The sequence below is a fragment of the Bos indicus x Bos taurus genome, chromosome 3 (assembly GCF_003369695.1).
Source record: "Bos indicus x Bos taurus breed Angus x Brahman F1 hybrid chromosome 3, Bos_hybrid_MaternalHap_v2.0, whole genome shotgun sequence".
Taxonomy (NCBI): domain Eukaryota; kingdom Metazoa; phylum Chordata; class Mammalia; order Artiodactyla; family Bovidae; genus Bos; species Bos indicus x Bos taurus.
The window spans coordinates 35,882,274-35,905,155 of record NC_040078.1 but is presented as its reverse complement, the minus strand read 5'-3'; the positions used below and the strand labels follow the sequence as shown (position 1 = coordinate 35,905,155).

Below are 22,882 nucleotides of genomic sequence, written 5' to 3'. Positions count from 1 at the left end.
ATTTGGAGATAAAGTTGGGATTTTGGTCCTATTTATTTTCTTAATGGAAAGACATGAACACTGGCTTTTCCCAACTAAAATTTCTGATCCTCAAGAAAACTGGTTTTATAAAGCACTTCATTCTCCCTTTATATTTTCACCTCTCAATTCTTTCCAACTGATGAAAGAAAAAATGTCTTGCTGAAATATAACATGAGCACACACATAAAACTGGAGGATGGGAATGTCAAGACAAACGATGACTTGATGACAGAGAAAAGGAGAGTGCATGGTGGGAATGTGACTGGAGGGGCTGCTTGTGAGGAAATGTATCTATATGAGAAGCCATACACAGAAGTCAAAATACTTGCAAACAAAAGCAAGTTGAAAAGACATATAAAAGCAGTAAAGCAGTACCTGACCAGAAAGGAGTGGAAGAAGGGGGGACAAAGCTGTAGTCTGGTGGAGTTACAAAAGAAAACCCACAGAACAAAGAAGGGGCTTAGAGAAGGAAAGAAAAAGAGAGAAGCAAAGAGCATTTAGGTGTTGGCAAAACATATCTTGACACAGCTATTTCGCTGTCTATAACCTTAAGAAAATTGTCACATCCAAGTTGAAATATCAAGCTTCATTTTCACCCATTTGTCTCCTATCACCATTTCTAAATGAAGAACAAGCCAGATTTTTACATTTTGATTGACATTAATGCAATTCATTGTGACCCATCCCTTTACAGGTGAACACAGCATACCCCTCCATGCTGCCATCGATGAACCCCTTCCACCCAAGGATGGCCTTCTCTTGATATGGTGCACAATTCCTACTTTGTCACATCAGTGGAGATGGCGATCATCTAAATTCTTAATGTAATACACTTCACATTATAACTGATATAAAGAGGAGATATAAAGAGCCTATATAGGGTGGCATCAATGAAATATGCAGAACCCATTGAAAATTCAAGAAAATCATTCATAAAATTTGTTGGGAACCACCCTCACCCTCCAAACAAGCATGTGCATGGTAGCTTATTTCCAAAAATAAAATATGTGGAAAAGACAGTAAATATATCCCCCAGTTGTAGGAATGTACAGAAAATATCTATGCTTTTAGATGCTCAAAAATTGCTCAGTGTTTTCTATTCATTTAATTATCATAAAAACTCAGAGGAAGATACCCATTATATTTCTTCTTCATATTTGAGAACAGCCTAGACTCAAACCTACACAGTGTGACTCGAGTCAAGGCTCTTCACTGCTGCCTACTCTGCATCTATCCCTCTGCTTCAGGTACCACCTTAGACAGTTTTAAAACTCTCCCTGCTGATGCCAAGGTACCATTGTAATAGAATAGGAAGTGTGATTGTAAACTTTCTCCCAGTATTTATTCTCCCCTTAATCCATGTAATAAGTTATTTGGTTGAGCTATGTTTGCCCAGAGACTCTATTACTAAGTTCTTGCTACTGGGATGGGATGTAAGCAAAAGTATCATGAGGCATCATTTCTGGGAAGGCAGCTGGCATACACCTCCACCCTTCTCTTGTTCTTTATTCTGCCCTGCTGTCTGGAATGCGATAGTTACCATCCTGGTTCTTGAGAAGGCACACCTCACCTTAAGGATGAACTTGAAAGAATCCGGGTTATTAACATACTCTTGTACCTAAGAATAGCAGTAGCTCATTAAGGGGATGCTTAGATTCCAACCCGGAGAAGGCAATGGCACCCCACTCCAGGACTCTTGCCTGGAAACTCCCATGGATGGAGGAGCCTGGTTGGCTGCAGTCCATGGGGTCGCTGAGGATCGGACATGACTGAGCGACTTCCCTTTCACTTGTCACTTTCATGCATTGGAGAAGGAAATGGCAACCCACTCCGGTGTTCTTGCCTGGAGAATCCCAGGGACGGTGGAGCCTGGTGGGCTGCCATCTCTGGGGTCGCACAGAGTTGGACACAACTGAAGCAACTTAGCAGCAGCAGCTAGATTCCAACCAAACAGATTGGGCAGAGGAACTGAAAGGAGGGGTTCAGTGGTTCTTGGGTTCATATATAAATTGATGCATGCATGACACTTTTTTAGTAAGTGGCCACCCATATTTAACCTACCCTGAAGTGTATCCTTGTTGATAATCAAGGTTCTCTTCTAGTCCACTGCATGTTCCAAGTTATACTTTTTTTTTTAATGTGCAGTATGTGCCCATACAACTAATTTTATAATCTATGCAATTGACTTTATATTACCATGCAATGCAACTGGTTTGTTTGATTTTCAGGTCATGTTATATCTATTGTTAAAGAGAGGAAAGGACGCCATCTCTGAATGAGGAAAATGGCACCCTAACTCTACTATTGGCAGAAAATCTGGTGCCAAGATTCCTATCCAGCGTTTGGGAGAACTCTTCATTCTACTCATTACTTCTGTGTAATGAGGAGAATTTGTTCCTTAAACTGTTTTCTAAGTGTCCATCCTTGATTCTCTCTCTGGGACTATTTATCCATGGAGTAATAAAAAGAAGTGGTATATTCCCAAAATTTCTAATGAAAGTAATTCAAGTCAAGAGTCTGAAAAATAACAAAAGATAAGTTAACTGTAGAAGGAAGAAATAAGAAATCAATGAAAACACAACTAAATGGTACTTAAATCTCAAATTTAGGTAGATAGCTCCTCCTCCTATTTGTTGAGCTCATCTTTGCTCACTTAACTGCTCAACTTCCAACAAAAACCAGCACAACACAAAGGAAAGAAAATGAAATATGTTCACGTCTTGTTGCTCAGGATCCCTGAGAGCCATAATCTATCAGTGATATTCCTACAACTATCATTTTTTCCTGAGATGCTGAACAGCTATTAAATACAGTAGGTCTCATGGCATGAACCATACCACAGGCCTGAGAATCTTCTCAGGAGAGAAACTGATTAACCTCTTACATCCCAATATGTAGCTCTCAGCCAAACATTGTAAGTGCTGGTACGATGCTTTCTAGTTTCCTACACATTGTAGCATGACTTATTGTTGTCACTCTTTCTACGTATCAATTTTCACTGCCTTTGGGTCCTAAATTCTTGTATTGCTGGCAAAACAGCATTTGAATGCCTGGAGATAAGAGTGTAAAAGAATGTGTCTCCCTAGGAAAGCATGGACTTAAATCTAGATGTAAGCAATATCAAAATAAAGTATTTGATAAAGATATTTTGTGAAATGGTTTAACCTATAAAACATTTATGCCCACAGTGAGACTATATCCACCTATTTCTACACACACATACAGATAGACGTTTTCTACATCATACTCCTCCAACGGTACCAAGACGCTAATGTAAGAATTATTGGTAGGTGCATATCCTGGAATGGAATTGAAACAGCTGAGTAACAGTGACATTCAAAGGGGAACATTGAGGGGTTATAACCTCCCATTCCTTTTACTTCCTAGCCTAAAATTCATTCACCACCTAGTACTATAGAGAGCCTGGTGCTAGTATATCACCTTATTCCAGGAAGCTTCTTAAGAACAAGAACTTTTATTCATATCTGTATCCACTGAGATAATATTAAAAATCTATGTTGAGACCTTTTTCATTAAAAGAATCATTTGCAAACTGCATGCCTTAGTTTAGGGCCTAACTTTCCTCCTTCCTCAAATACTTTCAACTCCTTATTAGCACAGACGGAGAACATTGCTCAGAGAGACCATCATACCAGGTAGGTCTCTCTGGTTAATTTCATATGATACCTGGCACTCAAATGGGCTAATGTTTATGGAACATTAGCAAATAAGTAGCTCATAGTCTAGGGACTTAATAGTTCTCATTAGGAGTTATTTAAAGTACAGTCGAATATTAACTCTTCCAAGTTAAAACTTGAAATACTGACATTTTCTAATAGAAACAGAAGCTATTGGCATAACCATCATAAACTGACTGGCAAATCACTACTGAATATTATTCAGTTCTGAGACTTGACTGAGAGGACAGAGCCACAGAAGTATGTCAATTAAAAAAGGAACACAATGTTCACAGTAGAATAAAAAGTACTAGTGAACTGGTATTGACACACGTTTCTGTTGTCAAGGTTAACTTAGCATTGCTTTAAAATGCTATGCTCTCCCTTGATTAGGCTATTCATGTTCATGAGCAAATGAAAATCCACTTGATTTTCAATAACATTTGAAATTTGTACACTGCAGAGACCAAGCTCAATCAACACTTGTCCTTAAGGTATTGATTATCAAATCAAGGTATTTTTGAACTACCACTTAATTATCCATCATTTGTATAACTGAAGATGAGGCTAAGCATTTGGTAATTATTCTCTGGGGCAGGAATTACCTAATGCTGAACCTTTAGTTGGAACAACCACAGGTATTCACACTCATTTATGTTAACAACAAAAAAGTTATCAGTAAAAAATATCAGATAGTTGTACCAATGGTACCATCATCAACACAGCTGTCCCTGAGTTTGGGCCCAGTGGCCTAGAGATTTTCCTGAAGACCTGTGTTCCTATGTGGACCCACTATGAAGGATCCAGGAATTCCTTTTACCAGGATCATCTACAGATGGCCCAGCAACAGAGAACATGTTGAGAATTTAATGAATATTTAAATTTGTGATCCTTAACCTAGTTTTATTTTGGAACCTAGTCATGTCTTCTTAGACTTGCAGCAACATTCATAGACATAGTATCAAATATCTGTTCCCCCAATCTCTCTCAAGTACACAGTGTTTATTCTGTATTTTATATATTGTCACTGAAGAAACTAATTCAGATTGGTTGAATTCTGACAGTAACCTAGCAGGACATTCTGACACATCAGATGTGAGATGGAATAGCAAGAGAATATTCTAAGATGACTGTAAGGTTTTTGGCTTAAGCAACTGGAAGATTGGAGTTTTTTTTTTTTTTTTTTTTTTTAGGGAAGTACTCAAATGGAGCCTAAATTCTACTCTCAGCACTATCAAAGATGAGTGATTTCTGTGTCTCAGCATCAACTCTCTCTCCACTATATATAATATTGGTTTTACTTAATTGAATGCTGACATCTGGTAAATGGACAAATTTCCTCTAACCTAAAATTCAAAGATATGACAAGGAATACTTAAACTTATTATGAATATAAACAGCTACTTGGTATTCAATACTGCACAATCTAAATATATAAAGCCATTAACGAGAAAAACTGAGTATAATAAGGCCTTATTGTTATGGAAAATGAGATCATTTGACATTTCAGGGGACTTCAGATTATTTATAGGTATCTAGTTTACCAAGATGTGAACTTTATTCTAAATGCTTACTCTTTAAGACAGAGCATCAGACTTCAAAAGAGCTTACAAATTAGTGAAGAGAGAGAGTTGATACTGAGATACAGAAATCACTCATCTTAGTGCTGTGAGTAGAATTTAGGCTCCATTTGAGTACTTCCCTAAAAAAAAAAATCTCCAATCTTCCAGTTGCTTAAGCCAAAAACCTTACAGTCATCTTAGAATATTCTCTTGCTATTCTGTCTCACATCTGATGTGTCAGAATGTCCCTCTGGGTCACCATCATAATACTGGGTTGGCCAAAAAGTTCGTTCAGGTTTTTCCATAAGATATTATATAAAAACCTGAATGAACATTTTGAGCCAGTGAGTGAGTGCAATCGCTCAGTCATGTCTGACTCTTTGTGACCCCGTGGACTGTAACCCACCAGGCTCCTCCGTCCATAAGTTTCTCCAGGCAAGAATACTAGAGTGGGTTGCTATTTCCTTCTCTAGGGGATCTTCCCGACCCAGGGATCAAACCCAGGTCTCCTGCATTGGAAGCAGACACTAACCTCTGAGCCACCAGGGAAGCCCCACATTTTAGCTAACCCAATGTATCACCTGTCTGGATGCGTGTTGGTCCAGGCTGCTGAACTGCTGCATAAGCCTCCTGACTGGTCTTCCTGTTTCTACACTGTTGCTGTGCTCACGTGCTCAGTCGCTTCAGTCTATTCTTGGCAATCCTATGGACTGTACCCAGGCAGGCTCCCTAGAACAATCCTATTACAGTCAGACCACGTTTCCCCTCTGTTTAAATCCTTCCAATGGCTTCCCATTTGTTCCAGAGTAAAAGCTAAAGTCTTCCACAGCTGCACATAGGCTGATCTGCTCTCTGTCTCCATCTCTGCTGCTCTGTTCACACTGCACACATCATATATGTGCCTTCCTTTGCACTGGCTCCTCTGTGCGCACTTCCTTGAGTTTTTATTCAACAGTTACTTTCACAATGAGGCCTACCCCAATGGCCCATAAAAGAGCCATGGACACATGCCAGTTGTGCCATGTGATACAGAGAAAAACCTGAGAGTATTGCGGGGGCTGGGGTGGGGAGTGATATACAAGCAAAGAAGTAGTTAGAGGGCACACAGTCCCCTAAATTCCCACCGTCCTACTGTTGACGATGAGCATGGAAGTTCTGCCAATGTCATGGTCAAAGTTCAAGTAGCCTGCTCTTCAGATGGATTAGGGTATTTATGTGAGTTTATCATAGTAGAAACTCCCCGTTTACTCTGGACCAGATATTTGTGACCCCTTTACCATCCCCCAAATTCATACGTTGAAACTTAATGCCTCATGTGATGGCGCTAGGAAGTGAGGCTTTGCGGAGGTGCTTAGGTCATGAGAATGAAGCCTGCATGAATGGGATTAGTGCTCTTATAAAAGCAATCCCACAGAGCTTCCTCATTCCTTTCCACCAGCTGAGGACACATGGCACCTTCTGTGAACCAGAGAGCAGGTCATTACCAGATACCAAATCTGTCAGCATCTTCACCTTGAACTTTCCAACATCCAGAAGCATGAACCATACCTTTCTAGGGTTTATAAGACACTTGGTCTATGGCATTTTGTTACAGCAGCCCAAAGAGACTACAGCACTGGTCATCCAAGTGACCTTGTTAGAAAGGGGAGCTTGTGAAGCCAGCAGCTGTTCTACTATGAAGAAAATTCAAAACTGCTGAACCAGCTTTCTACTAAACAACCAAAAGGAAGAAAAACGAATCTCTCGTTTTGTTCTTCATCACCTGACCACCTCAGTTAAATTCATAAACCACTCCCAGAACCCCTGAGTAGCATTACACTGTTAAATTATTTTTCCAAAACACTCACCAACTTCTAGTATCAGTTCAGTTCAGTCACTCAGTCATGTCCGACTCTTTGCCACCCTATGGACTGCAGCACGCCAGACTTCCCTGTCCATCACCAACTCCCGGAGCTTGCTCAAACTCATTCCCATCAAGTCAGTGATGCCATCCAACCATCTCATCCTCTGTCATCCCCTTCTCCTCCTGCCTTCAACCTTTCCCAGCATCAGGGTCCTTTCCAATGAGTCAGTTCTTCGTGTCAGGGGGCCAAAGTACTGGAACTTCAGCTTCAACATCAGTCATTCCAATGAATATTCAGGACTGATTTCCTTTAGGATGGACTGGTTGGATCTCCTTGCAGTCCAAGGGACTTTCAAGAGTCTTCTCCAACACCGCAGTTCAAAAGCATCAATTCTTCAGCACTCAGCTTTCTTTATGGTCCAACTTTCACATCCATACATGAGTACTGGAAAAACCATAGCTTTGACTAGACAGACCTTTGTCAGCAAAGTGATGTCTCTGCTTTTTAATATGCTGTCTAGGTTCATCATAACTTTTATTTCAAGAAGCAAGCGTCTTTTAATTTCATGGCTGCAGTCTCCATCTGCAGTGATTTTGGAGCCCAAGAAAATCAAGCCTGCAACTATTACCATTGTTTTCCCATCTATTTGCCAGAAGTGATGGACTGTATGCCATGATCTTTGTTTTTTGAAAGTTGAGTTTTAAGCCAGCTTCTTCTCTCTCCTTTTTCATTTTCATCAAGAGGCTCTTTAGTTCCTCTTCGCTTTCTGCCGTAAGGGTAGTGTCATGTGCATACCTGAGGTTATCAATATTTCTCCCAGCAGTCCTGATTCCAGCTTGCGGTTCACTCAGTCCAGGATGATGTACTCTACTTATAAGTTAAATAAGCAGGGTGACAATATACAGCCTTGACATAATCCTTTCCCAATTTGGAACCAGTCTGTTGTTCCATGTCCTGTTCTAACTGTTGCTTCTTTACCTGCATATAGATTTCTCAAGAGGAAGGTCAGATAGTCTGGTATTCCCATCTCTTGAAGAATTTTCCACAGTTTGTGGTGATCCACACAGTCAACGGCTTTGGTGTAGTCAATAAAGCAGAAGTATGTTTTTCTGGAATTCTCTGGCTTTTTCTGTGATCCAGTAGATGCTGGCAATTTGATCTCTGGTTCCTCTGCCTTTTCTAAATCCAGATTGAACATCTGGAAGTTCTTGGTTCATGCACTGTTGAAGCCTATATTGGAGAATTTTGAGCATTACTTTGCTAGCATGTGAGATGAGTACAATTGTGTGGTAGTTTGAGCATTCTATGGCATTGCCTTTCTTTGGGATTGGAATGAAAACTGACCTTTTCCAGTCCTGTGGCTCCTGCTGAGTTTTCCAAATTTGCTGGCATATTGAGTGCAGCACTTTCACAGCATTATCTTTTAGATTTGAAATAGCTCAACTGGAATTCCATTACCTCCACTAGTTTTGTTCATAGTGATGCTTCCTAAGGCCCACTTGACTTCACGTTCCAGGATATCTCACCTTAGGTAAGTGATCACACCATCGTGATTATCTGGGTCATGAAGATCTTTTTTGTACAGTTCTGTGTATTCTTGCCACCTCTTCTTAATATCTTCTGCTTCTGTTAGGTCCATACCATTTCTGTCCTTTATTGAGCCCATCTTTGCATGAAATGTTCCCTTGGTATCTCTAATTTTCTTGAAGAGATCTCTAGTCTTTCCCATTCTGTTGTTTTCCTCTATTTCTTTGCATTGATCACTTAGGAAGGCTTTCTTATCTCTCCTTGTAAAACTCTGCATTGAGATGGATATATCTTTCCTTTTCTCCTTTGCCTTTAGCTTCTCTTCTTTTCACAGCTATTTGTAAGGCCTCTTCAGACAACCATTTTGCCTTTTTGGCCTTTCTTCTAGTAAACTATATAATTTATTTTTATCTGTTATCCACTGTCCCCACTACCATGTGAGTTCCACAAAGGCACAGACTTGTCTTTTTTTTTTTCCACCACGGTATATCCCCAGTAATTTGAACAATGCTCATCCTGCAGTAGGCCCTCAATAAAGATCTGTTTTTTCAAATTTATTTTTAATTGGAGGGTAACTGCTTTACAATGTTGTGCTGGTTTCTGCCACGCAACAACGTGAATGAGCTATAAGTATACAGATGTCCCCCTCTCATAAGCCTTCCTCCCACCCCACCCCAACACCCACCCCTCTCGTGTTAACACCGCCCGGGTGTTACCGAGCACCAGGCTGCTTCCCTCGCGATACAGCGGCTCTCTCCTAGCTGTCTATCTGGCAGATGGTGGTGTGGATATGTCAGTGCTATTCTCACAGTTTGTCCCGCCGTCTTCTCCCCACGCCATGACCACAAGTCTGTCCTGTACGTCTGTGTCTATTCCTGCCCTGCAAATAGGCTCATCAGTACCGTTTTTCTGGATTCCATATATATGTGTTAAGATCTGTCAAATGAATGAATGTGGGGACCTGTGGGGCTTAATGGTGAGACTGTAATAGCTAAAGAAGGGATGAGGAAAGAAGTTCTTTAAGAACTTCCCTATGAGGGAGAACAATGAAGAAAAAGAGGGAAAATTAACTGGGAAGATGGAGCTTTGGATAGAAAGACGGAGCTCTGAATAGGAAAAGATTTGAATGAGCAAGTTAGCCAATCCTGAAATGCTTGTGCTCAATTCTTAAAAATGTGAATGTATTCATAGCAGGGTGGCCAGGATGGTGACAAATTTGGCAACCATGTATATGACAAGGGGTTGATAAATCTGAGTAGTTTATTGAAAAAGAAATACGGCAAGGAAGGGAACAAAGCACATCGTATGAAAGGTTATCGTGGTAGAGTCTGCATATAGTGTATTTAACTTGGAGTAGCTTTGAAGAGACAGGCAGGCTTCCCGGGTGGCACTAGTGGTAAAGAATACGCCTGCCAAGGCAGGAGACACAAGTTTGTTCTCTGGGTCAAAGGAAGGCTCTGGAGGAGGGCGTGACAACCCACTCCAGTATTCTTGCCTGGAGAATTCCGTGGACAAAGGAGCCTGGGGGGGGCTAAAGTCCATAGGGTTTCAAGAGTCAAAGAGATAACTAATGATGATAAATAGCTACAACAAGTCAAGTTTCTGGAACAAAATAAGCATTTTAAAAATTTTGTTCAAAAAATAATTAGATGCTTTGTGTAGTTGTGGACATAAAGTCACCTGAGTATAAGCGAAACCTGAAGATGGCCTCTCAGAAATGTCTCAAAAGATATTTGCTTTAAAAAGCCTCTACCAGGGTTGACGTGAAGTCTGAGAAGCCTCCATCCTAGAATCCCCCTGCACTGCCCTGTTGTTCAGCTGTTAAGCTAGCATGTAACACCCAAGGGGTATGTGTGGTAGAGTGTCTGATGTAAGTGGAGTCTTAAAATATTGACTTAAAGCTATGAATGAAATGAAACCTTGACCAAGTTTGTATTCAACTTCTCATGCTATGAGGAAAGGCGAGAGTTGCAGAATTAATACTGGCTCCCTTATGCAGATCTGGAATTCAGCAGGGAAAGCTGGACACTGGTCATAGATACGAGGCAAAAAAGAGCTCTAGCATTGTTCCTCAAAGCTAGGAGCCTAATCCAAATTTTAGCGAGGGGAAAGAATAAAAAAGAATTCTTCTCAGTTTATGTTTGTTTTAGAAGAGAGAGACCAGAAAAACCAAAGCCTTGGGTCAGGCTGCCACATGAGGATACCATAGTCAGTTGGGGAGCATTACACATACTGAGAGCAGTTTTAACTTTAGAAAATAAGGTTTATAGAAAGAACAGTATACAAAATGAGACATGTTAAAACATATAGACTGCTTTTTGAGCTTTGAAACATGAAAAAAGATAGCATTGAGTGAGGTTACTTGTATCTGTAGAATTTCAGTCTGTAAGCTATAGATTTCTAAAATGACCCTGGGTCCTGGCTGCTGCTGCTGCTGCTACTGCTAAGTCGCTTCAGTCGTGTCAGACTCGGTGGGACCCCAGAGACGGCAGCCCACCAGACTCCCCCGTCCCTGGGATTCTCCAGGCAAGAACACTGGAGCTGGTTGACATTTCCTTCTCCAATGTATGAAAGTGAAAAGTGAATGTGAAGTCGCTCAGTCATATCCAACTCTTAGTGATGCCATGGACTGCAGCCCACCAGGCTCCTTCATCCATGGGATTTTCCAGGCAAGAGTACTGGAGTGGGGTGCCATTGCCTTCTCCGGGGTCCTGGCTACTAACTGTTAAAGCTATCAAGTTCAGGATAAAAATGCCTTACAGTAGCTAGTAAAGCTCCTGATAAAAGTAAATAAAAAAGGGAAGCCCAACATGACCTAATAATGAAGATGTGCGGCTGTGGTTGATCAGTTGCCCAAGAACAGTAAATTCTGTGGATGTGATAGACATCCTAAGGAAAAGAATATACAAAACGTCAGCAGTATGTTGGACCCACCTTAGCCCAGGAAAAAGTGTGTATTTTGCACTTCCCACATGCCAGACATTGTTCTAAGTACATCACATATTTAACTCTCTTAAAGCAAACGATGCAAACATTACATATGCTGAGACACTATGATACAGAGTTGCAGGATGCGATAAACTAGGGAAACTTGTCACTTTGCTATATCATATAAGCAGCACTTCTGGTACATTTATTTAACCAATGAAACCTTCCCTGGATGCTTCTCATGGGGCTGGCAGTTCATGAGACACTAGATTGGAGACATTAATATATGTGAAAGGTGTTTGAATAACATAGTATTCTGTTAAAAATTAAATTATTAAATATCAGAATTACTAAGTTCTTATTCTGTATCAAGTATATTTTATAATACTTCAGACAATCACTCATGTAGGTTATTGGGGAAACTTTCATTGGCTAGAAGTATCCTCTCTCAGGAAGACCATGCATTTCACTGTAGGAAAGTTACAAGCCATTGAATACACTTTGCAGTATTAAGGTAATGTTTCCCTTCTAATTCCCTATCCATTGACTACCTGTCTACCCTAATAATGCACAGTCTTCTGATAACTCCAACAAAAAAAGAAAAGGATGGAAAAATTCGGAGAAAAACTTAAAATTAGTACTGTGAGATTATAGTGAGTTGAAGGGTGCCTCACCCCCACCCATCCCTCATCCCTCCACTGCCCTGAATCCCTGCAAAAGTTATGTCCACCTAAAACCTGTGAATGTGATCTTATTTGGAAAATAGGTTTTTGCAGATATAAGTTAAGGATCTCAAGATGAAATCATCCTGTGTTAGGATGAGCTGTAAATGAAATAAGTTTCTTTATAAAAGAAGAGAAAGGGAGATGGCCCACAGAGGAGAAGGTGATGTGACCACAAGGCAGAGATGGGGAGTGCTGTCTGTAAGCCAGGGACATGAAGGACTGCCAGCAGCCATCCAGAAACTAGGAGGGAGGCGTGCAGTGAATTGTCCCTCAGGGACTCCAGCAGGAACCGACCCTGCCAACATTTTGATTTCAGACTTGTGGCCTCCAAAACAGGAAGAGCAAATTTCTGTCGCTATTAATCCCCTCAATTTATGATAATTTTTATGGCAGTTCAAGAAGCTATTTTATGAGATTAAAACAAATATTTAAATTACCAGCATAAAATTAGATTAAATCAAAGTCACATCCCAAATGACCAAGGAAAAAGAAGATGAAAGACTGAGGATAAAATCAGGAGATCAGAATATGAGTAGATAAATATGGGTATGTTGAACTACAAGGGCAAGAAGTTAAAAACTCGGTGGATGTTTGAGGAGTCAGTATAAAGGAGATAAATATTATCCACTATTAAGACTGTGACAAAACTAATAGGCTAAGATATTATCAGGATATTTAAAGAGTTATCAGGAATAAGCAAGTTACATTACAGTGAGTTAAATAAATATGAATGATACAAATTCTCCAAGTTTCTAAAACACTGGCTAAAATGAAGTTTAAGCACCTTGTCAGATGGCTAATAGAATCACAGAGGTACCTGCATGAAAGGAAAGCAACCGCACTAGGAAGAAGCAGGCTTGGCTCTGGCTTTTACTTTTTCCTGCAAGCTCACTTGTATGGTCCCAAAGACCCAGGAAGCCTTTGTCAATTTTTGAAGAATTGCTATAAGATTTGTCATAGCTTCAAAATGATCGAGCTGTTCTTTATTTGTTTTCAAACCCACTCATCTTTCCCAGTTTTTTCAAATAACATAGTGCTTTAATACCTGCTATGTTTCCCAAAGACCTGAGGCTCTGACTTCACTCATTTAGCCCTTCCTAAACACGTATTTTATGAGAGGCGCTGTGCAAAGTGCATTTTGAGAATAAGAAGCAAAGGAACCTGGTTTCCAAGGCTTCAGGGAGCAATACACTTGAAGAAATTGTTAAAACCTATATAAAAACAATACTATTAATATATATTCTATGGAAACTGTGAGATGAAGTATGAATGATTCATAACTCTTATCTTCAACCCCAGCCACTCTTCTTAGTATCAGCTGCCTACTGAACCACTGAGTATGCACAGATACTAAAAATTTGTGCAAAACTGAATATATTACCTTCTCCTTTGTATGTGTTATATCCCTTTTATTTCTTGATCAGGCCATCATTTCACCATTTGGGTCATCTAAGGCAGATATCACACATGTACTATTTCTACCTCAATTCCTTTATCCAGTCAATTCAATCTCCAGATTATATCTAAATCAGCCCATTGTCTTGATTTACTGTCTTTATTCAACTTTTGTCCAAATGTCCATCATCCCTCCCCTGGACATCTGTGGAATTTTCCTCACTCCCTTCTTCTGTCCATGCCTCTCTCCAAGCCATTCTCACAGAGTAGGCAGTGATCTTTCAAAACAATGTAAATCAGTTCATATCATTTTCTGCTTATAATGCTCTACTACATTTCCATTGTACATATTAGAATCCACTCACTATGTTCTAAACATTTGGCCCCCTTCCAGTTCTTTAAATGTATCAAGTTATTTCCTGTTAATGTCCTTCACACAAACTGCTTCTTCACTCTGGTGTTTTCCTACCCTTCAGTAACCCACACCCTGCCAATTGTCTGTAGATCTTGTAAATTTCACCTAGCTGCCACTTCTTCAAAATGTCCTTCCCTGACCTTCCAGGTTAAACAGGTCCTCTTGCCGTACCCTTTCACCTGTGCATCTGCTTCACAAGACTTAGGAGAATTTGGTGGCTCAGATGGTGAAGGATCTGCCTGCAATGCAGGGAGACTGGGGTTTGATCCCTTGGTAGGGAAGATCCCCGGAAGAAGAGAATGGCAATCCACTCCAGTATTCTTGCCTGGAAAATTCCATGGGCAGAGGATCCTGGCAGGCTATAGTTCTTGGTGTCACAAAGAATAAGACACAACTGAGCCACTAACACACACACACACGAAGTTATTTGTTTTACATTTGTTCAGTGGCATTAATGGTAAAGAACCCATTTGCCAATGCAGGAGACTTAAAGAGATACAGGTTCAATCCCTGTTAGGAAGATCCCCTGGAGGGAGGGCATGGCAACCCACTCCAGTCTTCTTGCCTGGAGAATCCCAAGGACAGAGGAGCCAGGCGGGGCTATAGTCCATAGTGTTGCACAGAGTCAGACACAACTGAAGCGACTTAGCAGCACCACTGTCCATCTTATTCACTGTTATATTTAGCATCCAGAACAGAACTTGGCACATAGTGTTGAATAAAATATTTGTTGATTAAAAGAATGAATGAATGAATAAGTAAATACAATATGGTCACAGGTAAAGAAGAGATGGTTTCAAGTACAATGTACTCAGTACTCTACACATCCTAAAATCAGTACACCAAGCTCCCCCTGTTCCTGGAGCAGGTGGAGGAGGAGAATGCTGACATTTTCCTCCAATTCTGTTAGTTCTCTTCAGCTAAAGGCACCATCTCTAAATTTTATTACTTCTAAAATAATTCAGATGTAAAAATTGCAAGAATAGTACAAAGGATTCTAATTTTTTTTCACTCAAACTCCTCAAATGTTAATATTTTACATTTGTTTTAAGCTCTTTAGTTTTCCTGAACTATTTTATAATATGTTTCAGATGTAATGCCTTTTATCTCTAAATATTTCACTGTTGTTGTTTAATTGCTAAGTCCTGTCCGACTCTTTTACCAAGGCTCCTCTGTCCATGGGATTTCCCAGGCAAGAATACTGGAGTTGGTTGCCATTTCCTTCTCGAGGGGATCTTCCCAACTCAGGGACTGAATCCACGTCTCTTGAGTCTCCTGCATTGGCAGGCAAATTCTTTACCAGCTGAGTCACTGGGAAAGACCATTTCAGCGTGTCCTTCCTAAAATCAAAGGGATTTTCTTCTCTTACACATTAACACTACAATTATCAAAAACAAAAAATTACTAATCTAGAAACATTCAAAATGTGTTAATTGTCCCATATGTGTCCTTTATAGTAAAAAAGAAAAAAAGGAAAATAATTCCAGGTACAAGATTCAACCTGTTGTGTCCAGCTGTCATGTTTCATTAGTCTCCTTCAGTCTAAAACAATTCTGCACTCTTTCTCTGTCTTTCATGACACCGATATTTTTGAAGAGTAGAGGCCAATTATTTTGTAGAATGTCATTGAATTTGGGTTTGTCTGATGTTTCCTCATGATTAGATTCCATCTGTGGACCCTGGAGGGCAGGAATACCACCAAACTGGTGTTGCAGCCTTCTCAGGAGCATCACATTAGGAGGTACATGATATCAAGTTGTCCCATCATTGGTGATGCTAATTTTGATCACTTTTATGGTTTTTCTGTCCCTTTTGTAATTAACAAGTTCTTGTGATGAGAACTTTGAGACCATGTAAATATAGAGGTAACCAACAATTTTTTAAACGTTAACCAACTCTTTGGCCCAACTAATCTTCCATTTACTTGGGAAATACCTAAGGTCTATTAATAAGTTATGAAATAGCTAACTGTGCCACTTTCCCAAGTATAATGGTCCATTACCATTCTACCTTACCTCCTTTTTTCACGTGTACAAAGAAAGAAACCTAGGAGCTGCTTTTGAAAGAACATAATAAAATATCTAATCTCATTCCTTATTCATCAGATGAGAAAGCTGGGGCCCAGACAGGCTAAGTGACTTGCCTAAGGTCAGACAGCTTACTCAGTAGCAGCCCTGAAAATAATTAAGCGCTCACTGTAGAGCAAGAAAGGCAAAAGTCAACTCAGTATATACAAGCCCTAAGGGTACACCTGCAGCAGTCTAAGGCAGTTTTTCTGTGACCATTTTTGGAAAGTAATGAGATTCTTACAGAGATCCACAGGACCGGGCAGAACATCTTCCACGGGGCCACTGCATGAGGGGTCTCTAGGGAAGCACAAGAGCTCACTGCTGTGCCCGAGTTCTCTCTGTTCTCTTCCTTCCTCTCTCCATCTCTAGCGGAAACACTCAAGTCATTGCAAAGGCAGAAACAGTCTCACAGTCCTAGGACAGAGCATTGCCTACTCCTCACCTAGAAATGCTAATATGCTCCTTGCTCAATACTCTGGATATCTGTTTAATTCTAAGTAGTATCTTTATATATGTTATTTTGAAATTACATGAGGTAGGCCTGTCATAATCTTACCATATTTTACACTTTTGAGAATAGTTTTTAATTTGCCTAAGAACATTCTAACCTAGGGGCTTCTGAGATGGCACTAGTGGTAAAGAACCCGGCTGCCAATGTAGGAGAGATAAGAGGCACAAGTCTGAGGCCTGGGTCAGGAAGATCCCCTAAAGGAGGGCATGGCAACCCACTCCAGTATTCTTGCCTGAAAAATCCCATGGGCTATAGTCCATAGGGTTGCAAAGAGTCAGATATGACTGAAGCAACTTAGCAGACATGCATGCATTCTAACCTAGGCTAATACAGAAGCAAGCAGCCTCTTCCACAATGCCTCAGGTCTTTCTTTTCCAGGGTGACTATGTATTTAAGAGAAAAATAATAATAAGTAGCAGGCACCGGGAGCTGGAGCTCCAATCTTACCCAGAACATGGGTACTCCTTGTCTGTGGCTTGTCTGCTCTGCTTTCTCCGTTACTCAGAAGGAATGGAGACACCATGCCCTGTCCAAGCCAATGTCCCCTAGTATTTACTACTTCTTCATAAAAGTTATTCTGAGATGATATTTGGCAGTACACCCAAAGCTATGAACCAGAGGTAATGACTCTAAAGACATCCTACACAAACTTTCTATACAGAGTATGTAGAGTTTCCTCTCTACCACTTCTTGAAAGGCACATGTATAAAAACAGAAGCAATGCTTTAAATAAGAGTCCATCTTTAATCAGGACTTGGCATAAAATGAGCAAGGGATATTTTAAAAAATCATAAAAACAAAGATGTAAGTTGCTATGAGTTAAAACTGGTAATTCAACTATTAGAAATACATGGAAATGTTTGCTGTGTTAGAAGATGAGGGCCTGGTACTAGTGGGGCGAGCATCAGCCACAGTGGAAGTGCAGAATCAGCAGTAGCTCAGCTGACTTCTGTGTGTGTTTACCATGTTATCAGCACTCTGTGCAACACTGTATGTATAGCACCTCATTTAATCTTCAGAATGATCTTAGTGTTCTTCTCATTCCATACAAAGTTAGCATCAAGCGAATAAAACATTGGGATAATATAAATCTAATCTAAGATTGTAATCCCGCTCTATGGTAACAACTGAATAATCCTGGAGTGTAAGATCTTGGAGACCATGGAGAAATTATTGCTGACTGACGCACCAACTCACACCCTCACTGCTTTCTGGTCACTTTGGGAGTGAGATCTTTGCTTCTCATCCTGTATAGAAATAGGACTTGTCAGAGCCTCCTCATTAAAGTATACGCTCCATAAGGTCAGGGCCTTTGTATTCTCGACTACTATTTCCCATACCTAGAACACTGCCTTGTCTGTGGTAGGTGATTATTATATGTTGAAGGAATCAATAACTGAATAATATGTGAACAAAGGCTAGCTGTAACAAAGATTAAATTTTAAATGAATGATTCTCTTTTACTTCTCAATTATAAACTGGTTCTTATATCATGACTTGCCAGAGTCTCTTAAAAAGACTGGGCTTACAATGTTTGAACTCATGACTCTAAAAATCTTCCTGTGGCTGGCATGGATGTTCATAATCATGCTGTTGGATATGCTTTAAAAGACAAGAAGAATCTGTATCTCCATCCCTAGTGACTAAACAAGTTTAAGCGTTAAATATTTAGTTAAACACTAAACAAAAATTTAAACTAGGCAACTTCATTTGCTGTTAACAGTATTCTCTGAGCAACTACACGTGTCAAGCACAGGGAGTGCCGGTGCTTTCCCTGACTGCCAGCCCCTCTCACCTGGACTTTCTAAAACTGAGTGAGTGACTCAAACAGGATTTGTAGTGTAGCCGACCTCCTTGGCAACTTTTATTACCTTCTGCTACCAGGAAGGCAAACTAAAAGAACTGAAAATTATACTTTTCATGTAGGGAAAATGTCATAAGCCTGGTAAATTTTTAAGGAATTTTGTAGAAAATTTGTTTTTTTTTTTTCCCCTTTTTGAGGGAAAAGGTCCATTTCTGAATTAGCAAAAATTATGTCCTATATGAGTGTCTAAGGTAATTGGGTAACAGAGGGCTAAAAGCATAGAAAGATAAATTTTAATGTGTTTACAGTTTCAACAAAAAAGTGTGCTCTGACTACTCTCATTGGACAAGCCTGTTCATTTATCACTGATCTCTGTGAACAGAACAGCTATTAAGTTATTCAAATTAAAAAAAAAAAAAACCTGTCAGTTGATGTGACAAATTACTTGTATATTTACTTTATGGAAGTGCTATGAAATTTTACTGGTGGTGTTACTGCCCTGAGCATTATTTGTTTCCCTTTCAGTTTCTGCTTTTAGGGAAAAAAAAGGTAAAATTATATTACCTGACGCAAATTCTTTTTCAAACACTCTAGATATTCTCATTTTGATTAGGCTAAACATTCTGAGGGCAATAAAATTGTATTCCTTTTTCTCTAAAACAGTTTATTAATACTTTTTAAATGCTATTAAAATAAGGGAATGAAAGCAGTTTATTCACAGCATTTTTTTCAGTGTTCTCTTTATACACTATATCTACTCACAGGAAGATTATATGACAGTAAATGATGAGAAAAGTTTTTGACTTGAACTCGCATTCAAATTATAATTGGGGACATATGTATAATTATGGCTGATTAGCATTGTTGTATGGCAGAAACCAACACAACAGCATTAGAACAATTTTCCTCCAATTAAATTTAAAGATGCTTTTGGTTTGTATGCTAATCTCTGTGATTATGTGTGGCACAGTGCTCATTCCAAAAGTGCCTAATGTATACCTTTAAATATTGGAATCAGGGGAAACGTGCTTTTGGTTACTTCAGAGTTCCAAAAGTAATCATTGAACTGGAATCGATAAGCAGACTTGGGGTACAAAGTTAGATGGAGTCTTGCTTAAATCCTGTTAATAAAACAGGATTGTGACCATAAACATGTGTCAGTTAAAAAAGAGTTTGGCTAATATAAAAGTCATGGAAAAGTACAAAACTTACATATCAACATACCCTTCATTTCTGATGGATTTGACACAAACATGATTTTTAATTTGGCACAAAGAACTAAATCTAGGCATGTTCATAAACCTGTTGGTCCATCTGATTCTACTTTGCTCTAGAAAAAATAATTCTTTGTTAAATTCATCAGCGTATAAATTGGTTCTGTTTCAAAATTTGGAATGAAGATGTTCAATGTTATCATGCCTTCAATCCTTAGGTGTCAGCAATTGTATTCTAAATTACAATACTCACAGCTGATGCCTGCTCTATTACCCCTCTGTCCAGTTGAATGTTCTGGCTCCTTGTATGGAAACTGCAGAGTTGTATCCAAGGTTCTGAATCCTTCTTTAAGAGAATGATGCTTGTAGTACTCCACAAGTTCCTTTAGGAGAAAAGAATCAAACACACAAACTCCTTGACACATAATGATATGCAATGAAGGGATAATCAACTTAATGCTAAATTTTCCATAAGCCCCCTGGTGCCTCAGTGGTAAGGAATCTGCCAGCCAAAGAGGAGATGCAGGTTCGACTCTAGCCTGCCACAGGCTTCCCTGGGTCAGGAAGATCCCTTGGAGAAGGAAATAGCAACCCCTTCCAATATTCTTGCCTGGAAAATCCCATGGATAGAGAAGCCTGGCGGGCTATAGTCCATGGGGTCGCAAAGAGCTGGACACAACTTAGTGACTAAACAACATGTTACAGTAAGTAAATGGTAACCTCTCCCTGCTTCCTGGTGTATAATACACCCAACTAGTAATTGTCCTTGTTACCCAGGCCATTTATAATGTGAGTTACCCCCCCATTGTTACTCAATATCCTGTTAGTCTTCAGTCGGATGTAGTAAGTAAAAAGAAGCCATAATAAACCTCAAACTCAGAACAGAAATTCTTGTTCTTACTTATGAAATACTTTATTTTTGTTTAGGGAGGCAAGGGCTGTTTTATGAATATATAGTAATCTATAGTTTCCTGCATTTTCTTTCAACATAGCAGAAAAACAAACGATCCTAAATATGCTTTTCCACTGTAAACCAAAGTTGTTAAACCATAAATATCGCTTTCTTGACATTGCTTCTGGCTTATGAGGAAGTGTTAGTGACCTTCTCTTAGCTCTGTATGTCACCTCGTACTCACAGAAGTCAATAATGTAGTTCTTTCCAATTTTCTCTTATACCTAATTTGCCTTAAATACATCCAAGCCTAATATAATAACCACCCACCATCTTTCATACTGCGATCTCAGAATATTTCTTTTGCGATGTCAGTTTCACAGATTCTGCACAAATCTTAATCCCTCTACTTTAAACAGAAAATTAATAATGGTTAATTCATAATATAAAATGCATATTATCACTAGATGAGTACCAGTTATGTTTCTTAGAAAAACCTGAAATGAAAAGAAATGCAAAATAACTTTTAACCTAATTATTCAGTGCTTATTCTACAGCACTATTATTTAAAACTGTATAAAAGCAACTCATTTCTTAAAAAAAATCACACTGTCATCAACTCAGCCCTTCCATTCAGTGCTCATGTTCAAAGTCCCCCAAACAAATCAATCGAGTCAAAAATCACCTGAAAGAAGAGAAAGAGAATCATCGATTTATTTATTATTTATGACCAAATTTGGATAAGTTGTGGGATACATGGTGTGGGGTGTTCCAGGGATCACAGAGATTATGAAGATAAGGTTCCTAGGCATACACACTGTGGAAGGAAAGAGAAAGGTTATGGGAGTTTGAAGGCAAGAAGGAAAGAGAGCTTCCTTTTCAGAGTCCAGAGGGAAGGAAGAGGGACGAGTTCATGAGAGGAGGTAGCTTGGCTTAAATTGAATAAAAGTATAATTTCAAAAGCCAAGAAGGATGAAAGGATTGTTTTAAGTAGAGCAGACAGGCTGGGAACAGACAAAGATAACAAAGACCATCTTCATAAACTAAAAGCAGCATGGTTTGGTTCAAGTACTGGATAAAGCAAATGGAGAGGCTTTACCTTTCACATCTGTAAAATGGGATAATAAACCATTTCACAGACTATAGCAAAGAAGGGATAAAGTATCTAGTACCTGTGAATAATCATGAGAGCTACCATGATCACATGTGCTACATAGTTTTATATAGTGTGTGTGTGTGTATATATATATAGTTTTATATAGTATATGTATAGTTTTATATAGTTTCTTACAATCTTCAGACAAGAAACAAGAGATGGGTCTTTTCCCCACTGATGCTCAAGGCTCAGTGAGATTAATCAGCTTGGGCAAGGTTGTATAACTGGTGTCTGGCTCCAAAGTTTCTGCTCCCAACTACATTGTACTATTACCAAATAGTAACCTGGTAAATGTAAATATGCAAAACGGGAAGCAGAGGGAAGGAGCATTTTCTAAGTATCTTCTTGTTTTCTTAGACCCAAGATGATATGGTTTTGCACATGCTATAACTTGAATTTTTTTTTCTTCCATTCTTTCTTCTTTGCTTGGGCCCAGATTATAAGTGTACTTGCTGAAGCAAAGGAGTAGAATCTGACCACCTTAAAAGAAAAAAAGCTAAAATATCAGAAGTTTTCAGTTCAGTTCAGTCACTCAGTCATGTCCAACTCTTTGCAACCCCATGGACTGCAGCACACCAGGCTTCCCTATCCATCACCAACTCCCAGAGTTTACTCAAACTCGTGTCCATTGAGTCGGTGATGCCATCCAACCATCTCATCCTCTGTCATCCGCTTCTCCTCCTGCCTTCAATCTTTCCCAGTATCAGGGTCTTTTCAAATGAGTCAGTTCTTCGCATCAGGTGGTCGAATATTGGAGTTTCAGCTTCAGCATCAGTCCTTCCAAAGAATATTCAGGACTGATTTCCTTTAGGATGGACTGGTTGGATCCCCTTGCTGTCCAAGGGACTCTCAAGGGTCTTTTCCAACACCACAGTTCAAAAACATGAATTCTTTGGCACTCAATTTTCTTTATAGTCCAACTCTCACATCCATACATGACTACTGGAAAAACCATAACTTTGACTAGATGGACCTTTGTTGGCAAAGGAATGTCTCTGCTTTTTAATATGCTGTCTAGGTTGGTCATAACTTTTCTTCCAAGGAGCAAGCATCTTTTAATTTCATGGCCGCAGTCACCATCTGCAGTGATTTTGGAGCTCCAAAAAATAAAGTCTGTCACTGTTTCTATTGTTTCTCCATCT

General features: G+C 39.5%; 1 protein-coding gene across 2 annotated transcripts in view; it reads right to left on the bottom strand.

Moving 5' to 3' along the window:
* VAV3 (vav guanine nucleotide exchange factor 3) overlaps positions 1-22,882 on the bottom strand; it is a 433,329-nt gene that overhangs the window by 4,754 nt on the left and 405,693 nt on the right. Inside the window, exons 25-26 of one of the 2 annotated variants that reach the window (XM_027536346.1) lie at positions 19,946-20,075; positions 397-480 (exon numbers count right to left, since the gene is read on the bottom strand). In XM_027536346.1, coding sequence (XP_027392147.1) covers positions 397-480; positions 19,946-20,075 — 214 coding nt within the window. The remainder of the gene's footprint in view (positions 1-396; positions 481-19,945; positions 20,076-22,882) is intronic. The other variant, XM_027536347.1, reaches the window with a different exon arrangement.